Genomic DNA, 21259 nt, shown 5'->3' on the forward strand with positions numbered 1-21259 from the left:
GAAGGAGGAGGCAACAATGCTTGATAAGAAATGTACTCATTACCTTGCCCATGTAATTGTAACCCCTCTGTATGGTATTTTCACAATTAAAAAATATATAGAAAAATAAATAAATAAATAGACTGACTATCAGGCAGATCATAAAACAGATCTTCTAACTTCTACTCCCTGTTTTCTGGCTCACCAATGAAGCAATGTATAATAATAGCCATAACAAATATGTATAAAATAGTATTGTTTTATATAAAAACTGAGTTTCTGCTGTATAAAAATGTAGTCTCCTTTTAAAAACTAGAAATAGGGCTGGGAATGTGGCTTAGTGATAGACTGCTTGCCTGGTATGCAGAAAGCCCTAGGTTTGAATCCTTAGTAACACATAAAAAGAAAAGGCTGGAAGTGGAGCTGTGGCTCAAGTGGTAGAGAGCTATCCTTGAGAAAAAGAAACTCAAGGACAGTGCCCAGGCCATGAGCGCAAGCCCAAGGACTGGACAAAAATAAGTTAAATAAATAAATAAGTAAATAATTGAAATCATACAAAAAAATGTCCTCAGGCAATAATGGAATTAACTTGAATCCTACAAAGACAACAGCAAGCTGAACACCAGTGGCTCACACCTATAATCCTAGCTATTCAAGAGGCTGAGATATGAGGATCATGGTTCAAAGCCAGCCCAGGCAGGAAAGGCCATAGTAAGACTCTTATCTCCAATTAACCAACAGAAAACCAGAAGTGGCACTGTGCTTCAAGTGGTAGAGAGCTAGCCTTGAGCTGAGGAGCTCAGGGACAGTGCCCAGGTCCCAGAGTTTAAGCCCCATGACTGACAAAAAAAAAAGTGTGACTAAGTCAGAGCATCCTGGGTTACAAGGACCTTTGGTTCTTGGAGCTGCACGTCATCTTCCTAGGCTGCCAAGCACCCAGGGAAATCTTCGTGGCAGTTTCAGAATGCACAAACCAAACAGCACTTTGCACAATGCTAGCCCTCCAACTGCACTAGCACTCCATCTCAGCATCCAGTCCCCAGTCTACTTACTCAGCTCTTCCATGTCGACTCCCTTGGGGACCATCTGCAGCAGAATGGCAGCAGTCTCCTTGATGAGCGGAAAGGCCGATGACAGAATAATGATGACCATGATGATGGTCAGGCTGGGGTCAATGTAACACTGCCAGTTACATGGCGCTTCAGCGGTCAGGGGACGTAGGTAGAATATGACAGCAGTGATGACCACAATCACAGACCCCAGCGCATCTCCCATCACATGTAAAAGAACGCCTGCCGTGAAGAAAGATACTGATAAAGCCCACAGTCCCACAGTAGTCTGATTTCCAAGTAGAGGGATATCTGTTGCTACCTGTGTACTTTGCAGTTAGCACTCCTGCAAACATCAATATGGAAATAATCATAATAATGGCAATACTTTCTCTGAAATCAAAGCCAAGACTACAAATTCCAGGATGCAGAGAGCCCGGGAATGGCCAGGAGGATTCTTGGTAGCTGTCAATACGTGGGTGATTATCTCATCTCACAGTGTGAGATGAAAATTCTCTGGTGGATCGAACACATCCAAGAAGAAAGCATCCAAAACACACAGATGAACCAGGGAGGGGCTGTTTCATATCTTGCCCTCCTCCTGCCCTGAAAAGATATTGCCCCACACTGATGCGCTGGGAATGTGGCTTAGTGGTAGAGTGCCTAGCATGCCTGAAGCCCAGGGTTGGATTCTTCATAAACAGAAAAAGCCAGAAGTGGTGCTGTGGCTCAGGTGGTAGTGCTAGCCTTGAACACAGAGAGGCTCAGGGACATTGCCCAGGCCCTGAATTCAAGCTCTGAGACTGGCAAAAAAAAAAAGAAGGAAGGAAGGAAGGGAGAGAGAGAAATGAAAGAAACATGCTATCCCTACACGAGCAAGAAAGCTGTTTGCAAGAAAAAGAGATCCCAGGAGAAACAAAGAAGCAAATATGTATAAGAATAAATGAAATATAAAATAAATACAAATAAAAGTACAAAAATTAGAAATAAAGGAAATGGGGAGAGAAGGAAGGAGGGGGAGAAGGAGAGAGAGGGAGGGAGAGATAGAAAAGGAAGGATGGAAGGAAGGAAGGAAGGAAAGACGGAAGGAAGGAAGGGAGGAAGGGAGAGCGGAGAGAAGGAGGGAAGGGTGATTCTCAGGCCCCATCAGAAAGTCAATTTCCATTTTACAAAGGAAGAAAATGAAACACAGAGTAGTGAGTAATTTGTACTAATTATAATAATACAATTATGGAATATGATACATGGATATATACATAGATACATAGATATAGAAAGAGAGGCCAATCCTCATCTAGTGATAAGGATAACAAGAGTACCAACCTCATAGGCTTGCATGAGAAAAAAAACATATATAAGAAGAAAACATATAAAGTGCTTAGGCTTATAGTAAAATGAACTACTACTTTTATTGACTCTCTACTTTGTGCCAGGTGCTAAACATGAATGAGTTGCTTCATGTTTACAATCATCTTCCTAGATAGATATTAGTGTCATTGAGGTCCTGAGTGCAATGAGGAGACTTCAGCCCTGCTGTTTCAGTAAGGGTTAGCTTAGAACATGCCTGTAGCTTCTCATGGTTACGCTGGCTGTATCCTTTCCATATCTTGGGCACAGAGTAGCTCAATAATGTGTCCAAGATCACATAACTAAAATGTCTTTCAGAGGGAGAGAAGCCTGGGAAATCTGCTTAATGGAACCCTGTACAAAGTTCTGAATATGAAAAAAAAAGCCTGCTGAAAGAATCAGCTTAAATTCTTCCTTTGTTATTATCACGAGTTACTATTTGTATCTGTGGAGAAAGCTCAGGGCCTTGCACATGCTATGCAAGCACACACCGCAGAGCTACACTCCCAACCCCAGCAGTGGGTTGTTGGCCTCCCACACAAAGATGAGGAAAGCCATTATCCTCTGGGATATCACCAGTGCACTGGTGATATTCTTTTTCTTTAATTGATGCAAATACAAACTGTTCGTGTATATAGAGTATCATGTGTTGTTTTGGCATATGCATGATGCTCAAACAAGAGAAAAACATGTATTTCCTCCAATCTTTGTTGTCTTTATGGTGAGAGCACTCAAAAAAAATCCTTTCTTCTTGCTTTTTGGGAAAGCATACTGTACAGCGTTTTTGCTGTCTGTAGTCACCCTGGTGAACTGCAGCACAGGCCGGATCCTGAGCTCCATTCACTTGCAACCTGCCTCTCCTACTATCAACCTTGGTAATTTGTGGAATAAATCCTCAATCTTGTGCCTAGCTGTGCCAAACATCCAGGTCATGCTTACCACAATACCAGGAAGATGGTACCAGTATCTTTATAAACAGATGAGGAAGCCAAAGCTAAACAGTTGTTACTGGGCTAGAAAATGCAGAGACAGAAAGCAAGCCAGATCTGCCTGACCTGGGAAGGTACGCCCTTCTCCACTGGCTCTACTATACAGCAAGTACAGAGCAGTAAGTACCATAAGTACTAAGCAGTAAGTACCATAAGTACTAAGAATGGCAGTGCAGGAGGGGAGAAAGGGGCAGAAATTTCTAGAAAGAAGTACTGGCGACAAATAGCAAGCTTTTGATTTCCAGCAGTACTCAGACATTTTATTGAACATAATAAAAAGTTTGTGGGCAAACACTGCTATGGTCTCATCTGTGATTCAGAGACAAGTCTGGTAGAGACAAAGATCAGCATTCTAGCCACATCAGTCACCTGATTAGTCACAGTGCTCAGAAGACTGGAGTCCTTTACAAAGTCAGGAATCCTCTGTACCTGGGCTGGGAAGGTGGCTCAGTGGTAGAGTGCTTGCCTTGCATGCATGAGGCCCTGGGTTCGATTCCTCAGCACCACATAAGCAAAAAGAAAAAAGCCAGTAGTGGCGCTGTGGCTCAAGTGGTAGAGCGCTAGCCTTGAGCTGAAGAGCTGAGGGACAGCGCCCAGGCCCAGAGTACAACAAGCCCCATGATTGGACCCAAAAAAAAAATTGTAAGGAATCCTCTGTACCTACCCTTCACATGTCAACTTGGAATTTTAAAAAGTAAAGAAAAAAATAGCACCGGTGGCTCACACCTGTAATCCTAGCTACTCAGAAGGCTGGGATCGGAGGATCAAGGTTCAAAGCCCCAGAGAGGAAAGTCTGTGAGACTCTTATCTCCAATTAACCACAAAAAACTGGAAGGAGAGCTATGGCTCAAGCGGTAAAGCACTAGCCTTGAGCACAAAAGCTCAGGGACAGCACCCAGGCCTACAGTTCAAGCTCTAGGACAATAATAATAATTATTATTTTTATTATTAATAATATTATAAACAACCTCAGACTCATATATCTCATGATCTGGCAATCTGACTAAAATTGACATTTGGTAAATGTAAGAATCTTGCTGGGGGGGGCTGGGAATGTGGCTTAGTGGTAGAGTGCTTGCCTAGCATGCATGAAGCTCAGTACCACATAAACAACAACAACAACAAAAAAAAAACCTAGAAGTGGTACTATGGCTCAAGCAGTAGAGTGCTAGCCTTGAACAAAAGAGGCTCAGGGACAGTGTCCAGGCCCTGAGTTAAAGTCCCAGGACTGGCAAAAAAAAAAAAGAAAAAAAAAAAAAGAATCTTGCTGGGCGCAGGTGGCTCATGCCTGTAATCCTAGCTTCTCAAGAGGCTTCTCTAAGGATCATGGTCCAAAGCCAGCCCGGGCAGATAGTCCATCAGACTCTTATCTACAATTAACCACCAGAAAACTGGAAGTGGCACTGTGGCTCAAGTGGTAGAGCGCTAGCTTTAAGCTAAAGAGCTGAGGGACAGAGCCCAGGCCCAGAGTTCAGGCCCCACAACTGACAAAAAAAAAAAAAAAAAAAGAACAGTTGGAGTAAGCAAAGTCTCCAGAACATGACATTTTTCAATTTTAAAACTTGCCAAGGAGCCGGGCACCAGTGGCTCACGCCTGTAATCCTAGCTACTTAGGAGGCTGAGATCTGAGGATCTCGGTTCAAAGCCAGCCCAGGCAAGGAAAGTCCATGAGACTCTTATCTCCAATAAACCACCAGAAAACCAGAAGTGGCATTGTGGCTCAAGCGGTAGAGCACTTACCTTGAGCTGAAGAGCTGAGGGACAGTGCCCAAGCCCAGAGTTCAAGCCCCATGACCGACAAAAAAAAAAAAAGTTGCCAAGGTATCCATGTATTGCAACTACATACTCCAATTACTTGTATGCAGAAAGAAAATAATTATTAACAATTGTGTTTTCTGAAGCAACTGCTTCTAAGTGTACACTGGAGAAGCAAGCCACCCCTGCCTGGAAGCCAGAGGCAGTATGTGATCATAGAAGGAGCCGGAAACATGAAACAGGGGCCCAGGATTCCGGCCCACCTCTATGCTAACTAAGGAGACACGGGGAAGTCGCTAAATCCTCTAGACTCTATTTTCTCCTTTGTAAAGAGTAAGGAAGGGTGGGAACTCATTCTAAGTTCTTTCTAGCACTTACATTTTGTGGTCCTTCCCTGAATTGAAGGGCCCAGGCCTGCCTCACACTTAACCTAAATCCTGAAAGCATGAGCAAAGGCATGACCTAGCTCATCATTACTAAACCAGCAGGGCCTGGCACCTTACTATTTCACTCAGGACCTGAATGATAAAAGTATCCTTCTAGGAAAATGATAATGAACACCGAATGACTCATCCATGCATGGTACCTGGCACAAAGTAGGCACTCAATAAAAGTGGAAGCTCACTTTCCTGTTATAAGCCTAAGTAGCTTACATGTCTTCTCATCATGCAAATCGATAAGTACTGTTGTTATCTACCTTTATTTAATTAGTTGCTTTTCATTCATTCATTCATTCATTCATTCTTTCATTCATTTTTAATTCTGTGGACTGAATTCCAGGTCTCATGGCTACTAGCAAGTATTCTACCACTGATCTCATTATCCTCATTTTAAAAAAATGAGGGGAGCTGGGGATGTGGCTCAGTGGTAGAGCGCTTACCTACTATACATGAGGCCCTGGGTTCGATTCTTCAGTACCACATAAACAGAAAGAGCCAGAGTGGCACTGTGGCTCAAGTGGTAGAGTGCCAGCCTTGAGCAAAAGAAGCTTGGGGACAGTGCCCAGGCCTTGAGTTCAAGTCCTAGGACTGGCAAAAAATAAAAAATAAGGCACCCTAAGTCCTGAAGAGATTCAAGAATATGACCTAATCTGGGTAGTCCTTAAGTGCCAGAGCCAGGCCTCAAACCTAGGCAGTTGCCAAATTCCAACTTTTTGGCCACTATATTCTTCACCTCTGCCAGGTGCACTTCTGAAAATCCGTCTGGAATGAGTGTTTGGCTAGGTACAGTTGTAGACTAAAGATTAGTGTGTCCCCATCATGTGAAACTAAGAGAATATAGCTCGATGATAGAGCAACTGCCTGGCATGCACTAGGCCCAGGGTTTGAGCCGAACACACACATGAACACACACACACACACACACACACACACACACACACACACACACACACCAAATTAGTAAGATCATACAAACTTCTGAAATAAGGTCATGATCTATCCTATCCACTGTCCTTTCTTCTTTATGCTTACCTATTCTTTCTCTAAACTCTGTAACACAAAAATGAAGGTGATTACCTGTGTGTTTTAAAAAGGTAAAGTGCTACCATAGCAAACTTTACCTTAAAAAAACTTAGATAGAAATCAGGCGCCAATGTAATTGTAACCTCTCTGTACAGTATGTTCACAAATAAAATTAAATTAAATTAAAAAAAAGAAATCAGGCACCAAAATTAACCCCAAGATAGGGACACAAGTATTGTTTCTAACATATTTATAATGTACTATGTGATTTTTTTTGTTTCTTTGTATGTTTCTCCCCCATGGTATAACACCTGTTTTCACTGTAGTTGATTCCAGTGCTCTGCCTCTTGTACATACACTTCGTTAATTTGGGGAGGGGAAGGGAAAAAAACAAAATGCTTAAATAAGAATACAGGTTGACCCATTGTAACAATGAGATGTACAAGACACTATGTGGAAAACAAACTTTACAACTTCAGCAAAGTGGGGAAGGGGGGTTGTGGAGGTGGGAGGGAAGGGATGGTAGGGGAAAAACAAAGGAGGAGGAGGCAACAATGCTGGATAGGAAATGGACTCATTACCTTGCTCATGTAACTATAACCCCTCTGTACAGTATTTTTACAATAAAAAAATATACCAAAAAAAGACATCAGGCTCCAGTAGCTCACACCTTTAATCCCAGTTACTCAGGAGGCTGAGTTGTGAGGATCTCTGTTCAAAGCCAGCCCTGGACAGAAAAGTCCCAGTAAGACTCTTATCTTCAATTAACCACTCAAAAACTGGAAGTGGTGGTGTGGCTCAAGTGGTAGTGCTAGCCTTGAACACAAAGAGGCTCAATGACAGTGCTCACAGTTGTGAGTTCAAGCCTCACAACTGTCAAAAAAAAAAAGATAGATGTGTATTTAAACTGGAACTTAAGAAAGAAAGATATATTAAAGGATGATGACTTTTCATTATAGATTCTCTCAAATAGATCTACTACTATTCACTTTAGAAAAGTGAATTCATTTTGCAATTTTTTCAGGGCTACTATATTACTGATTTCTGGGTATTTTCCTCCCGTAAGTCCATTCTAAGAATGACTTTATGTCAGGTGTGAGATTTCCTAAACTAGAAAGAATGCCTCCTGGATTATTCTCTTTTCATTATATTATTTTCATCTAATTCTCATTCCACACTTTTCCCAAACCATATGAAAGTAAAAGATTAACCTTTACCTTATACTTCACTGCAATTCTCAAAGTTAAGATTGGGGATTAAACCGGGTGCTAGTGGTAATCCTAGCTACTAAGAAGGCTGAGATCTGAGGACTGTGGTTCAAAGCCTGCCCAGGCAGGGAAGTCCTTGACACTTTTATCTACAATGAACTACCAGAAAACTAGGAATGGCACTCGAAGTGGTAGAATGCTAGCAAAGAGCTCAAGAACAGCACTCAGGCTCTGAGTTCAAGCCCTACAACTGACAATAAACAAACAGGCTATATCAGCCTGTATCAGCAATATCCATGGATGTGCAAAACTGAGTGGAGAAGCAAGAAGGCAGTGCTATATGGAACTCAGGAGCAGGGGCAATATGTTGGGCCCAACAAGAGCAAAGATAAATCATTAGCAACTAGTTTCTCCTTCCAAATCAATGCATCCATTAGGTAAGACACCCGGGTCATAGTCTGTGCAGGTAACTGGCCTACTTTCCAACACATCATTGACTTAGTCAAAGTCAAACACAAGTGGAGAGCAAAACACACATTTGGAAAGGATTTCAAATGGACCCAAAGTCAATCCTACCTCGGATATTCAGGGCTTCAGACTTTTTCTCCTTTTTCATAGTCTCTTCCAGTTCATTCTGGGTGCTCAGGGAATCACCTGCATTCAAAGAAGAAACCTTGTGTTGTGTATAAGTTCTACAAGCAAAAAGAACCAATGGACTCAAAATAAAGTTTTGTTATTTCAGACTCCTACTAGCCCCTTTCTGTCACACACACACACACCCCAATAGTACCCCTTGACCCTAAAAGGGCTTGGGGTCCAGCTTTGGATTTCATTCACACTTCCTTGCAAATTAAAACGAAAAAAGAATAACTGGGGAGCCCATCCCCACCCCAACACCAGAAACTAGAGGGTGGCCAAAGGGGGAGGAGGGAAACAAAGTTCAGACAGTAATCGATGAAAGGGAGGCGGGAGGAGGAGTGTTGTGTAATGCTCAACAAGAAGAACTGATTCCTAAGAAAATCGATAACTTCCACACAGAGAGACTAGAGGAAGACAAATGACAAACAAGAACGCAAAATCGAGGAGGAAATTCAAGTCATTAGGGGGGAATATATACTGTTAGGAGAAGAGAGGTCACGCGGGTGCAAAGAGTATAAAAAAGAAAAAGAAAGGAAGGAAGAACTTCTGACAGGAAGAAAAAGGCGTGGGGTGGGGAGGAAGGGACCAGGAAGGAGGAGAGAGACAGAGGATGGAGGAAGAGGAAGAGAGGAGGAGGAGGGAAGGGCAAAGCCGTCCAAAGGATGCAACCGAAAGGCACCTGCTACATTTGAGAAAACGGTCGCCCCCTTCTCCTGCTTGCTCTCCACCGAAGCCCCCCGGAAGGTCACAGCGGAGTCAGAGACGGGGACGCTGGGGGTCACCGCATCCTGCTGGCCCTCCGTGCCCTGGGGTCCCCCCGAAGCACCCCCCTGGTCCAGCTGTCGCTGCTGCTGCTGCAGGCGGCGGCGGAGGCCCGGGACGCAGCAGGAGAACCAGGCGGCGCAGTCCTGGAAGATGAGCAGCCCCACCAGGTTGACGGCGAGCCCCAGGGCGCCGACGATGAGCACCAGCTCGGGGTCGTCCATGCGCTCGGGCCGGGCGAGGCGCAGCACGGCCTGCACGAAGATGGTGAAGCAGAGCGCGGTGAGGAAGACGGCGTTGCTGAGCGCGCCCACCACCTCGGCGCGCGCGTAGCCGAAGGTGGCCCGGGAGCCCCGGCCAGGGCGCCGCGCGATGTAACCGGCGCTCAGCCCCACGCACAGCGAGATCAGATCCGACAGCATGTTGAAGGAGTCGGACAGCAGCGCGATCGAGTTGCCCAGGTAGCCCGACACCAGCTCGGCCACGAAGAACACCACGGTGAGGACCAGCATGAAGAGCAGCCGGCACGTCTTGCCCGAGTAACGGCCCATGGCTGCAGCCCGGCGGCCCCAACCCGCCGCCGCGTCCTGCCCTCCCGCTGCTCCCCGGCCAGCGTCGCCAAGCCCCGCGCCACAGGTGGGGGGCCCCCGCGCACGGTGACCGCCCCCTCCCCGACTCCACCGGGGCCCGGCACCCCGCCTCCAGGGCTTCCCCGCCCGCGCGCCCTGCCCAGACGCTGCTTTATAAGGCGGAGACAGAGCCACCCCAGTCCCCCCCACCCCCCGGCAGTCCAGAGTCTATGGGAGTGGCTGAAAGGCCTCAGGTCTCCTCCCTCCGCCCCCGGGGCCTCCTCCCTCGCCACCCAGCCAAGGGCCTTTCCACCCCGGGCTGCAGGGAGGAAGGGGTGGAGGAGCAGAGGTGGGATTCACCACCTCCTCTCCCTCTTCTCCAGGTCCTCCTTTCCCCCCACCAATGGCCAATGGCCTTGCCCAGCCTGATTGTCCAGGACCTTGACTGTCCACGGGCGTGTTCCCGTTGGTGGTGGACGTGGACACCTGTGCGTACGTGCCCAGTCTCGGGTTGCTGTATAGATTTCCCCATTAACCCTCCGCCTCGTAAGGCCCAGGAGCGTGAACTTGGGCCAACCCTGCCTCTCAGGGCTCTGCCTGCCTTTCTGTTTTATTAAATGTGAGTTCAGCCATCGCTCGGTACCCTGCTGACGCCACCACCGGTGGTGAGACCACCAGATCGCTCCTCTCTTCTTCCTCACTGACTTCATGAAGAAGGCTGGGACCATCTCTGTGACCCTCTCCTGGCACTGTTATCCTGGTGCCCTTCTCCTCCTGCGGGGCACAGACACACACGGAGGCTCACACCCAACACTCAGATGCTCATCCGTTCTGTGGCAAACAAAAGTCTCTCGACCAGAAACAAAACGAAACAAAACAGCCACGCCAGGGCCAGCCACCTCAATGGACTTGTCTCATTCTCCACCAAAGACATTAAAGAAACCCCTCTGTACAGCATCTGTACAATAAAATAAAAATTTAAAAAAAAAAAAACAGGCGCCAGTGGCTCACACCTGTAATCCGAACTACTCAGGAGGCTGAGATCTGAAGATCGCTGTTCAAAGCCAGCCCGGGCAAGAAAGTCCGAGGGACTCTTTTATCTCCAATAAACAACTCAGAAAACTGGAAGTGGTGCTGTGGCTCAAGTGATAGAATGCTAGCTGTGAGTTGAAGAGTTCAGGGACAGTACCCAGGCCCAAAGTTCAAGCCCCACGACCGACAAAATAAATAAGAATAAGACATTAAAGAGAAAGTTCCACTCACTCCTATGGTCTTCTTCACACCCACCTTATACTAATTTCATCACTTTAGTGTCTTTGTGGTAAAACTTAAGTAGAAGAGTCCTTCCAGCATCTAGCTGCAGGAAAGTGGCCCTCGGGGCTGTTGCTGGAATGTATGTTAGGGGAGACCTGGGGCTGTCTGAATGCATAGCAGGACGCCCATAAGGCTAGGTTTTTTGTTTGTTTGTTTATATTTATGTTTTTGGCAGTCTTGGGCCTTGAACTCAAGACCTGGGCACTATCCCTGAGCTCCTTTTGCTTAAGGCTAGCACTCTACCACTTGAGCCAAAGTACCACTTCTGACTCTTTATGAGTAGTTTATTGGAGATGAGTGTCTCCTGCATTTTCCTGCCGGGGCTGGCTTAGAACCACCATCCTCAGATCTCAGCCTCCAGAATAGCTAAGATTTCAGGCATGTGCCAACAGGGCACCCCACCCACAAGGCATTTTAAAAATAATTCAGGGCTGGTTGCTGGTGGCTCACAGCTGTAATCCTAACTCCTCTGGAAGCTGAGATCTGAAGATCATGGTTGGTGCCATGATTTCTGTACAACTAGAAAGGAATTGCCCACCTGGTCAGAATTTCCCTCCTGACCTTTTGTATATCTGATGACTGCCCGCTTTGTATACAACCAGTTTGTATAAAGCCCAGGATCTCCCCTTATGCTGACCCCCTAAAAAGAATATAAAATGTGAAATTAGAGACAGAATAAAATGATTGATTTTTAAGAATAGGGCCAAACTTGAAAGACAGGATCTCCCTGTAGAAAACAAAAAAAAATTCAAGGCTAGTCATTAAAAGGAGAAATTCCAAAGTTAAAGGCTTGAAGTAAATTAGTGAGTTAAACACCCAGTTACAGGAATTCATTAAGTAGTAGCAAAACCATCGATATCCACCATGGGGACTCTCCAGACCAGGGGCGAGGGGAAGTCTGCCCCCTTTTCTGTAACTAGTAGTTTCGAAACAAAAACACCCATTGCTTAAAGATCAAGAAATGGTTACAGGAGTATTTATGGTTTTGTTTCAGGAATGGTTGTGATTTACGTGCTTGCAAAATGACATCTAAGTTCTGCTTCTGTATATCAGCTTGCTTGTATCTACTCTAAAAGAAAGCATTTTTTGCCTTTATTAACCCTGAGCTATTTGAGTTCAAGGCTGCTCATTCCCAAGTTGAGTCAGCCCTGGCCAGTCAATCCAATAAACTCCTGCTTTTAAGCTACTTGGTCACCATCCATGACTTTGTCCAGAGGGTCAGTCCACTTCACCCTCCCTCAGGATTCAAACTTCTTTCCGGCACTAGCCTGATTCCTGTCATCAGCAATAAACTCGTTTATCCTCTCTTAAAAGTAGTCTTGAGCTGCACTGGTCAGCACCTCCATAACAAAACAAATGAAAAAAAGTCTAAGTTCACGTTTTTCATTGCAAAACTTAAAACATACCGTGAGTCACAAATTCAGAGATCTTGACACTAAAAACTATTTCTACACTGGCATTTGCCCCAGAAATAACTTTTTAAAAGAACTTTCTAAAGCAAAAGGGGGAGGGAGGAAGAGTGAACAAATGCCATCATGGTATTCAGCATATGCTGTGTGGAAAAAAGAACTATGTAACTTATAAGCAGGGATGAGAGAGGAAAACTGAGCCAGAGAGGGGGCAGGTTTAGAGGGTAGAGATAGTGAAGGAAGGGGTGACATTATCTGAAAAGAATTTTACTCATGGGGAGGAGGAGTGGGGAGGGAAATGGCGGGGAGGGGGGAGATGGGAAGGGATGGGAAGGGGAAACAAAGGAGGAGGCAACAATGCTTGATAAGAAATGTACTCATGGGCTGGGAAGGTGGCTCAGTGGTAGAGTGCTTGCCTTGCATGCATGAGGCCCTGGGTTCTATTCCTCAGCACCACATAAACAGAAAAAGCCAGAAGTGGCACTGTGGCTCAAGTGGTAGAGCACTAGCCTTGAGCTGAAGAGCTGAGGGACAGCGGCCAGGCCCAGAGTTCAGGCCCCACAACTGGACCAAAAAAAAAAAAAACACAATAAAAATATAAAATAAAAGACACTCCTGAGAGATTCCCTCCTACCCTAAAGATAAGCCATCCTTGGAAATGTCCCCTTCCCAATGGTCCTCCCTTCTCCTGCTGTAGTTCCAGTCCTCACTACCTTCAGACATATACAGAGGTTTAAAAAAAAAAAGAATTTTACTCATTACCTGACTTATGAAATGGTAATTCTTCAGTTCATTGCCTCAATAATAACAATCAAATTACATTTAAAGAAATTAAGAAAGCAGCTTTATTTTGTTGTTGTTGGTGGTGGTTTCTTTTCAGGACTCTCCTGGTGAGATATGTCCCCCCATGGGAAGGGGTGGGGTGAAAAGAGAAGGAGAAGATGAAGTATGATCAAAGCTCTTCATACACACACACGGAAATAGAATAACAAAGCCCTATTGCATTGCTTTAACAGGGAGGAGAAGATAAAGAATAATAATGAGATGAATTTGATCAAAGTAACTTATATGCATAATTGTATAATTGCACAAATAAAAATTATGAAAGAGATGATATTTGCCTTCAGGAGAGAGGATGGACATCTTGTCCAAAATATTCCAAGTCCTTAAAAGGTGGTTTCCCATAGTAGAGATCCCCCACCATTGGCCCATCTCCAGATGTGTAAAGATTTGACAAAAGGAAATCCTTTCTACAGGGAGCTGAAGAATCTTGGGAATAAACTCAGTTTTTCATTAAAGAACATATATGTATATGTATATGCATATGTATATGTACCACTTTGGTTGATACAAAGTAATAGTGTACTTAATGTACCCCAAGTCGGCATTTTCCCTTCACTGTTTTTCAGGATACCCTAAATGTAAGAGATTCATTGTATGTGTGTGTGAGAGAGAAACAGAGACAAAGACAGAGACAAACAGACAGAAACAGAGACAGAGACAGAGACAAGGAGACAGAAACAGAGAACTCTAGCCTGGGTGATGTCCTTTAGTTTTTGCTCAAGGCTGGCACTTTACCATTTGAGCCACAGCTCTACCATGGCTTTTTGCTGGTTAGTTGGAGATAAGAGTCCCACAGAATTTTCTGCCAGGGCTGGCTTCAAACTGTGCTCCTCATATTTCAGCCTCCTGAGCAGCTAGGATTACAAGCATGAGCTACCAGCACTCAGCTAAGAGATTCTTAATGATAGAGGCATATGATATGAAGATGAACACTAATCAGTGGTCAATACCACTTTTAAAGGGTTGCTGGTGAAGATGAGACACAGCAACATGATGTGCATCTTCCTAGAAGGAATGAGCTCCATTCTGAATTCAGAGCTGTGCTGGTCAATTTATCAAATGTCCTTACTTAAAGGCACCTCCATGGTTTCTCAAAAACAATGCTTGGTCTTCTTTCTTTCTTTCTCTGGTCCTGGGGCTTGAACTCTGGGCCTGAGTGTTGCCCCTGAGATTCTTTTTTTTTTTTTTTGGGTCCGGTTGTGGGGCCTGAACTCTGGGCCTGGGCGCTGTCCCTCAGCTCTTCAGCTCAAGGCTAGCGCTCTACCACTTGAGCCACAGCGCTACTTCTGGCTTTTTTGTTATGTGGTGCTGAGGAATCGAACCCAGGGCAACATGCATGCAAGGCAAGCGCTCTACCACTGAGCCACCTTCCCAGCCCCCTGAGATTCTTTTTGCTCAACTAGCACTCACCACTTGAGCCACAGCACCACTTTGGCTTTTTTGAGTCGCTTATGGGAGATAAGAGTCTCATGGAGTTTCCTGCCCAGGCTGGCTTCCAACTGCAATCCTCAGATCTCAGACTCTCGCGTAGCTAGGATTACAGGCTTGAGTCACCAGTGGTTGGCTTGTTTGTTCTTGAAATGAACACTACCCCCTTGAACTGATAAAGAATACCAGCCCTATCTGATAGGCCCACTTGACCACTAACTACCCCCATCCTCCCAGGGCCATTCTTAGAAGTTGTGGCCTTGAAACAATTTTTGGAAAATCCTCATCTGTCGGAAAGTATACATTTCCCCAGGTAGAACTCAGTTTTGCCAGTTGCCTGAGTTGACTCCCTTGTTTGACTTGAACTCATACCCTAGACTGCCCACTTTCCACGCCCCTTGTATCCTAGACTCTGCTGGGTGGTACTTGGCGCCCCTCGCCAGTGATGAACGAAATCTGATTTGATCTGTTGAGGTGTCTGGCCTTCTTTCTCTGCTTTCATATGCTTGGTCTTTCCTAACACTATCCAGAATAGTACAAGTGAGGATACGGTAAAGGCACTTGCACATCCGTGTTCACTGGTAACACTAGTCACAATAGCCAAGTTATAAAAACAGCCCAGATATCCTACAATAGATGTGTGGGTCAGTAAAATGCAAGACCTATACACAATGGAGTTTTACTCATCTGTTTAGCATTATGGCATTTGCAAAGAAATGAATGGACCTAGAAAAACCATGTTAAGTGAGGTAAGCCAATCTCACAAACCAATAGCACATGTTTTCTCTCATATGTGGACGCTAGATCTAAACTACAACTGGATGCAACTTATACAAGGCTCTAGATATTCACACACAGACTAAAGGAGCATACTCTTGGGGGGAAAACCCAAAGGCACAACTCTTCTGAACATTTAAAACAGTATTTATTTATTTGTTGTTGTTGGTGGTGGTTGGTTTTGCTCTTAAAAATTTTGTCATTTTAAGTGGGCAGCAAGAGAGGGATGTTCAACAGACATATGCTCAGTCATGGTGTTCTGCAGACTCCGTGTGGAAAATGAGCTATGTAACTTGTGGGCAGGGACAGGAAGGGGAAAACAAGGGAAAATGAAGGAAAGGGTGATACTATCCAAAAAAGAAATGTACTCATTACTTGATTTATGAAATGGTAATCCCTCTGTACAACAAACTTTTTTTTTCTATTTTTGTCGGTCATGGGGCTTGAACTCTAGGACTGGGCGCTGTCCCTCAGCTCTTTAGCTCAAGGCGAGCGCTCTGCCACTTGAGCTACAATGCCACTTTCGGTTTTCTAGTGGTTTATTGGAGATAAGAGTCTCACAGACTTTCCTGCCCAGGCTGGCTTTGACACCATGATCCTCAGATCTCAGCCTCCTGAATAGCTAGGATTACAGGTGTAAGCCACCAGTGCCCGGCTGTGCAACAAAGTTAATGGCAATAAACTTATATTTAAAAAAAAAAGAAACCTACCCCATTGTAACATCAAATAATACAACTCATTAAATAAAATATTGACTAAGTCATTTTAATTTTGCAATCACTTTAAGAGGACTTGGAAGGTTAGGATGAAACCCCTTACTAGGTACGATTTAATATTTTCCAATAGAAATGCAAAAGAAAACGTGAAAGACACCATAGCATAGCAGTTAGTAATTTGAGTTTCCCCATTCTCATTCCACTATTCCACATAGTGGAATGAGCCAGACACAGAAAGACAAGTACCACAGCATGATCTCATTCCTATGTGGACTCTAACAAACTTCGTCTCCAAAGTGGAGAGTACAGTTTGGTTAGCAGAGCCCGGGAAGAGTACAAGGGAGAGGCATGGGGAAAGATTGATCAATGAGTACTGAGTTGTTACAGTTAGACACAAACAAGAGGTTCTGGTAACAATGGTACAGTGAAGTGACTGAACAACAATAATGGTGGTTCTCAACCACAAAGAAATGGTAAATGTTTGTAGCTTGATTGAAACATTATGCAGTGATACGAGTATCAAAATACTAATTATCCCATTGATGTGTACAATTTTTATGTCTCTGTATAGCAGTTAGTTAATTTTTTTTGCCAGTCCTGGGGCTTGAACTCAGGACCTGGGTGTTGTCTCAAGCTTCTTTTGCGCAAGGCTAGCCCTCTACCACTTGAGCCACAGCACCACTTCATGCCTTTTCTGTGTATGTGGTACTGAGGAATCAAACCGAGGGCTTCATGCATGCTAAACCACATTCCCAGATAGGGTGTCATGCTTTAGTCCAGGCAGGCCTCAGACCTACCTCCACCTCCCCAGTAATTAGGGACTGACCCATATTATCAATTTCTAGGTCGCATTGAGGATAATGTGGAGGGTTTTCCCCCTCAGAGGACTTGAAAACACATTAAATTTGAGAGATTTTTTTTGACTTGAATACAGGAATGTCAGCCATGGCCTAGCTTTTTATTTTTTATTTTTGTTGGTCATAGGGTTGGTCATAGCTCAAGGCTAGTGCTCTACCACTTGAGCCACAGCGCCACTTCCAGCCTTTTCTGCTTATGTGATACAGAGGAATTGAACTCAGGGCCTCATGCATGCAAGGTCAAGCTAATGAAAGGGAAGAAAGGGGACAGAGACCTCCATAGATCAGAACAGGAGCTGGCTTTATTCAGCACTGTCCAAGGGCTCCAGGTAATGTCCAACATAGTCAGAGATACAAGGGATCTGTAAGCTGGGGAGCTTAGGGTTTTAGTGTAAGTCCAAACAAGACAGTCAACTCAGGCAGTTGGCAAATGGTTTTGCCCAGGGCAATGCATACTTTCAGAGCCAAAAATTACTCCATGGCAGAGACTTCCAAGAATGGTCTTAGGGGTAGATGGGTTCCAGTAAACCATGAAGGTAGCATTGGGTTATGAGAACAATGCAGACTCCCTTCAAATTTGACTCTCTTTTTTTTTCATGATAAAAGAAGGAGATACGAACAACAATTTTAAAAAGCTAGGCCATGGGAGCTGGGCTCAGTGGTAGAGTGCTTGCCTTGTATGCAGGAAGCCCTGAGTTCAATTCCTCTGTATCACATAAGCAGAAAAGGCTGGAAGTGGCACTGTGGCTCAAGTGGTAAAGCACTAGCCTTGAGCTGAAGAGCTGAGGGACAGTGCCCAAACCCAGAGTTCAGGCCCTACAACCTACCCCCCCCCAAAAAAAAAGCTAGTCCATGGCTGACATCCCTGTATACAGGTTGTTGAGAAAGCAGAAATAGTCTTTGGGCTGTCTGATGCAATTGAGAGCAGAGGCCAATGCTATCTGAGAATCTCTGAGGTCTGCTGGTGGTCATGAACACTAGCTTTGGTGTGTGGTTCTCTTCCCTCCTCCAGGCCACCAGGGCACCCCAGAGACTCAATCATAGGGAATTCCTATGCTCTAGGTTTAGAAGAGGAAGGTAAGTTAAACATGAACCTGAAAGGGGATATGGCTATTGGGAGAAATGGGGAAAACAGAGGCAGAACTGGGTATTTAAGAAACACTTCTCCCTCGAAGTTCATCATTACTTATTGATACCACTGAAGTCTAATTCCTCCAGATTGATGAATGGAGCAGGGGTTGCGAGGGGAATAATCAGCTTTTGGACAATTTTTAATTATCCAATGGAAGTAAAATGAACTAAAAGTTATTTTAAAATGGAGACAAACTCCCCTGGAGTTTACCTAATAACTATAAGTAAAATAGAGGACAGATTAGATAGATAGAGAGAGAGAGAGAGAGAGAGAGAGAGAGACAGACAGACAGACAGACAGACAGACAGACAGACAGACAGACAGACAGACAGACAGATAGATAGATAGACAGACACAGACAGACAGACAGACAGACAGACAGACAGACAGACAGACAGATAGATAGATAGATAGATAGATAGATAGATAGATAGATAGATAGATAGATAGATAGATAGATAGATGATAATTTTGGGGAGGGAGCCCAGTTGTGGGGCCTGAACTCTGGGCCTGGGTGCTGTCCTTCAGCTCTTCAGCTCAAGGCTAGTACTCTACCACTTGAGCCACAGCGCCACTTCCAGGTTTTTTTTTTATTTTTTCTGCTTATATGGTGCTGAGGAATTGAACCCAGGGCCTCATGCATGCAAGGCAAGTGCTCTACCACTGAGCCACCTTCCCAGCCCAGATGATAATTTTTTTGAGACAAGCTATCCTCAAACATGTAATGCTCCTACCTCAGCCTCCTGAGTGCTGGGATTACAGATGTGAACCACTATATTTGGCTATATGATTTAATAACCTTCACAAAAAATTTCACCTGTTATTTGATGCTATCCCAAACACCTCCACAAACAGCAGCTTTCTTTTTTTGCTAGACTCCCCTTAAAGTTTAAATGATAGGAAAACAGGAAAGGTTATTTGTCCAAGAGAATAATTTTCTATGTTGAAATAAGAACTATTGAAGTAGACATAGTTAGCCCTTCCTAGTAACTATGTTTGGGGCAAAGTCCAATGTACCAGCAAATGGTCCCAGTGGGGCTGTTGCTGCACTATGGGCTGGGGGCTAAGTGGGCAATCTGAATTGATCACAGTAAGCCCACAAGGTTTTTGTTTGTTTTCTGTGGGTCTTTTTTTTTTTTTTTGCCAATTCTGGGGCTTGATCTCAGGTCCTGGGCACTGTCCCTGAACTTCTTTTTGCTTAAGGCTGACACTCTACCATTTGAACTACAGATTTACCTTCCTACAGAGATCTGCACTCCTGACCCATAGGAAAGCTAACTGAAACAGGCTCTTCCCTGGAGAAGAAGACGTGGAAACCTAGAAGATAATTCCGCTCCTGTCACTACATATCTAAGCCAGACCCTTTACTATCTGTAATAAAGTTTATATTCATCTGTCAGCTATATCTAATCTATCCATCATATCTACCTAGGAAAGTGAGAAACAGGTATTACAAGTTCCCAAAGCTCCAACCTATCTGATACGAGTTCTCAAGAACCTCAAGAAAGATAAGTGGTTTTCCTAAGGCTAAAGAAACACAGGGATTGTGTTTCTGGCGAGACTTGTGCCAAAGCTGTTGTGAAGGGTATCTATCAAGCATTTTGATGTTGGCAGGTCACAGCAGCTATTGCCTACAGATGGACACTTTTTTTTTTTTTTTGGTCGGTCATGGGGCTTGAACTCTGGGCCTGGGCACTGTCCCTGAGCTCTTCAGCTCAAGAAAAGCGTTCTACCACTTGAGCCACAGCACCACTTGCAGTATTCTGGTGGTTAATTGGAGATAAGAGTCTCATGGATGTTCCTGCCTGGGCTGGCTTTGAACCAAGATCCTCAGATTTCAGCCTCCTGAGAAGCTAGGTGCTGAGGAATCGAACCCAAGGCCTCATGTATGCAAGGCAAGCACTCTACCACTGAGCCACCTTCCCAGCCCCTGTGTGTATTAGTGTTATTATATGCTTCAGACTTAGTTGTATAGGAAATGAAATACAGTAATTTGCTCACAAAACAACAGGCAGATTGAACTAGAGGAAGATAGCTCTCCTAAGGGTAGAAGAAAAAGAAAGGAAACAGGCCCATATCCAAACATTCTTTAGCGTGTGTGGGTATGGGTGTGGGGCTATGTAGGGGGATGTGGGTGTGGGTGTGCTTATTTGGGGAGGTGTTACTCTAAACACTCAACAGGAGTATTAGATTTGATCAGATTGAGGGACTAGAATGAGGGAAATCTTTTCACAGAGCTGTCAAGTGTCTGGATACAGCCTCCTCACCACCAGAGGGAGCCATACTTAGGAAACTATTAAAAGTCAGACTCCATAGCCAGGCACCAGTGGCTCACGCGTGTAATCCTAGCTACTCAGGAGGCTGAGATCTGAGGATCACGGTTCAAAACCAGCCCGGGCAGGAAAGTCCTTGAGACTCTTATCTCCAATAAACCACTAGAAAACCGGAAGTGTTGCTGTGGCTCAAGGGGTACAGTGCTTGCCTTGAGCTGAAGAGCACAGGGACAGCGTCCAAGCCCAGAGTTCAAGCCCCATGACCGACCACACACACACACACACACACACACACACAAAAGTCATCCTCCTAAAGTTGTAAATGCTGTCTAAAACAAACACAGTTGAGGCAAACTTCCATTGTACTAGACCTGTCCCTTCACTGTGTGTTGGATGTGTGGAGAGCAAGTCATTTGTTTCTTTAGTCCCAGATCTCAAGAAACTGAAGGAACCATATATAAGGAACTATACCCGAGATGCTTCATTCATCCTGGACCCATTTAAGACAAGACCCTGCCAAGCATGTGGAGCTGAGAGCACATTGGATGAGCATTTAGGAATTGTGGAGAGAGATAAGTCAATCTTGCATGAGGAAGTGATGTGAATTGTGTTTTTGGGTCCGGTTGTGGGGCCTGAACTCTGGGCCTGGGCGCTGTCCCTCAGCTCTTCAGCTCAAGGCTAGCATTCTACCACTTGAGCCACAGCGCCACTTCCGGGTTTTTTCTTTTTGCTTATGTGGTGCTGAGGAAT

At 44.7% G+C, this 21259-nt stretch overlaps 1 protein-coding gene across 1 annotated transcript in view; it reads right to left on the minus strand.

Annotated features, from left to right (window-relative positions):
- Positions 1-9742, minus strand: part of Slc30a10 (solute carrier family 30, member 10) — an 11555-nt gene extending 1813 nt beyond the window's left edge. Inside the window, exons 1-3 of the mRNA XM_013015172.1 lie at positions 9109-9742; positions 8367-8444; positions 1032-1271 (exon numbers count right to left, since the gene is read on the minus strand). Of these exons, the coding sequence (XP_012870626.1) occupies positions 1032-1271; positions 8367-8444; positions 9109-9742 (952 nt within the window). The remainder of the gene's footprint in view (positions 1-1031; positions 1272-8366; positions 8445-9108) is intronic.
- Between the last annotated feature and the right edge of the window lie 11517 nt (positions 9743-21259).

This window comes from Dipodomys ordii, unplaced genomic scaffold, assembly GCF_000151885.1.
Source record: "Dipodomys ordii isolate 6190 unplaced genomic scaffold, Dord_2.0 Scaffold26, whole genome shotgun sequence".
NCBI classification, from domain to species: Eukaryota; Metazoa; Chordata; class Mammalia; order Rodentia; family Heteromyidae; genus Dipodomys; species Dipodomys ordii.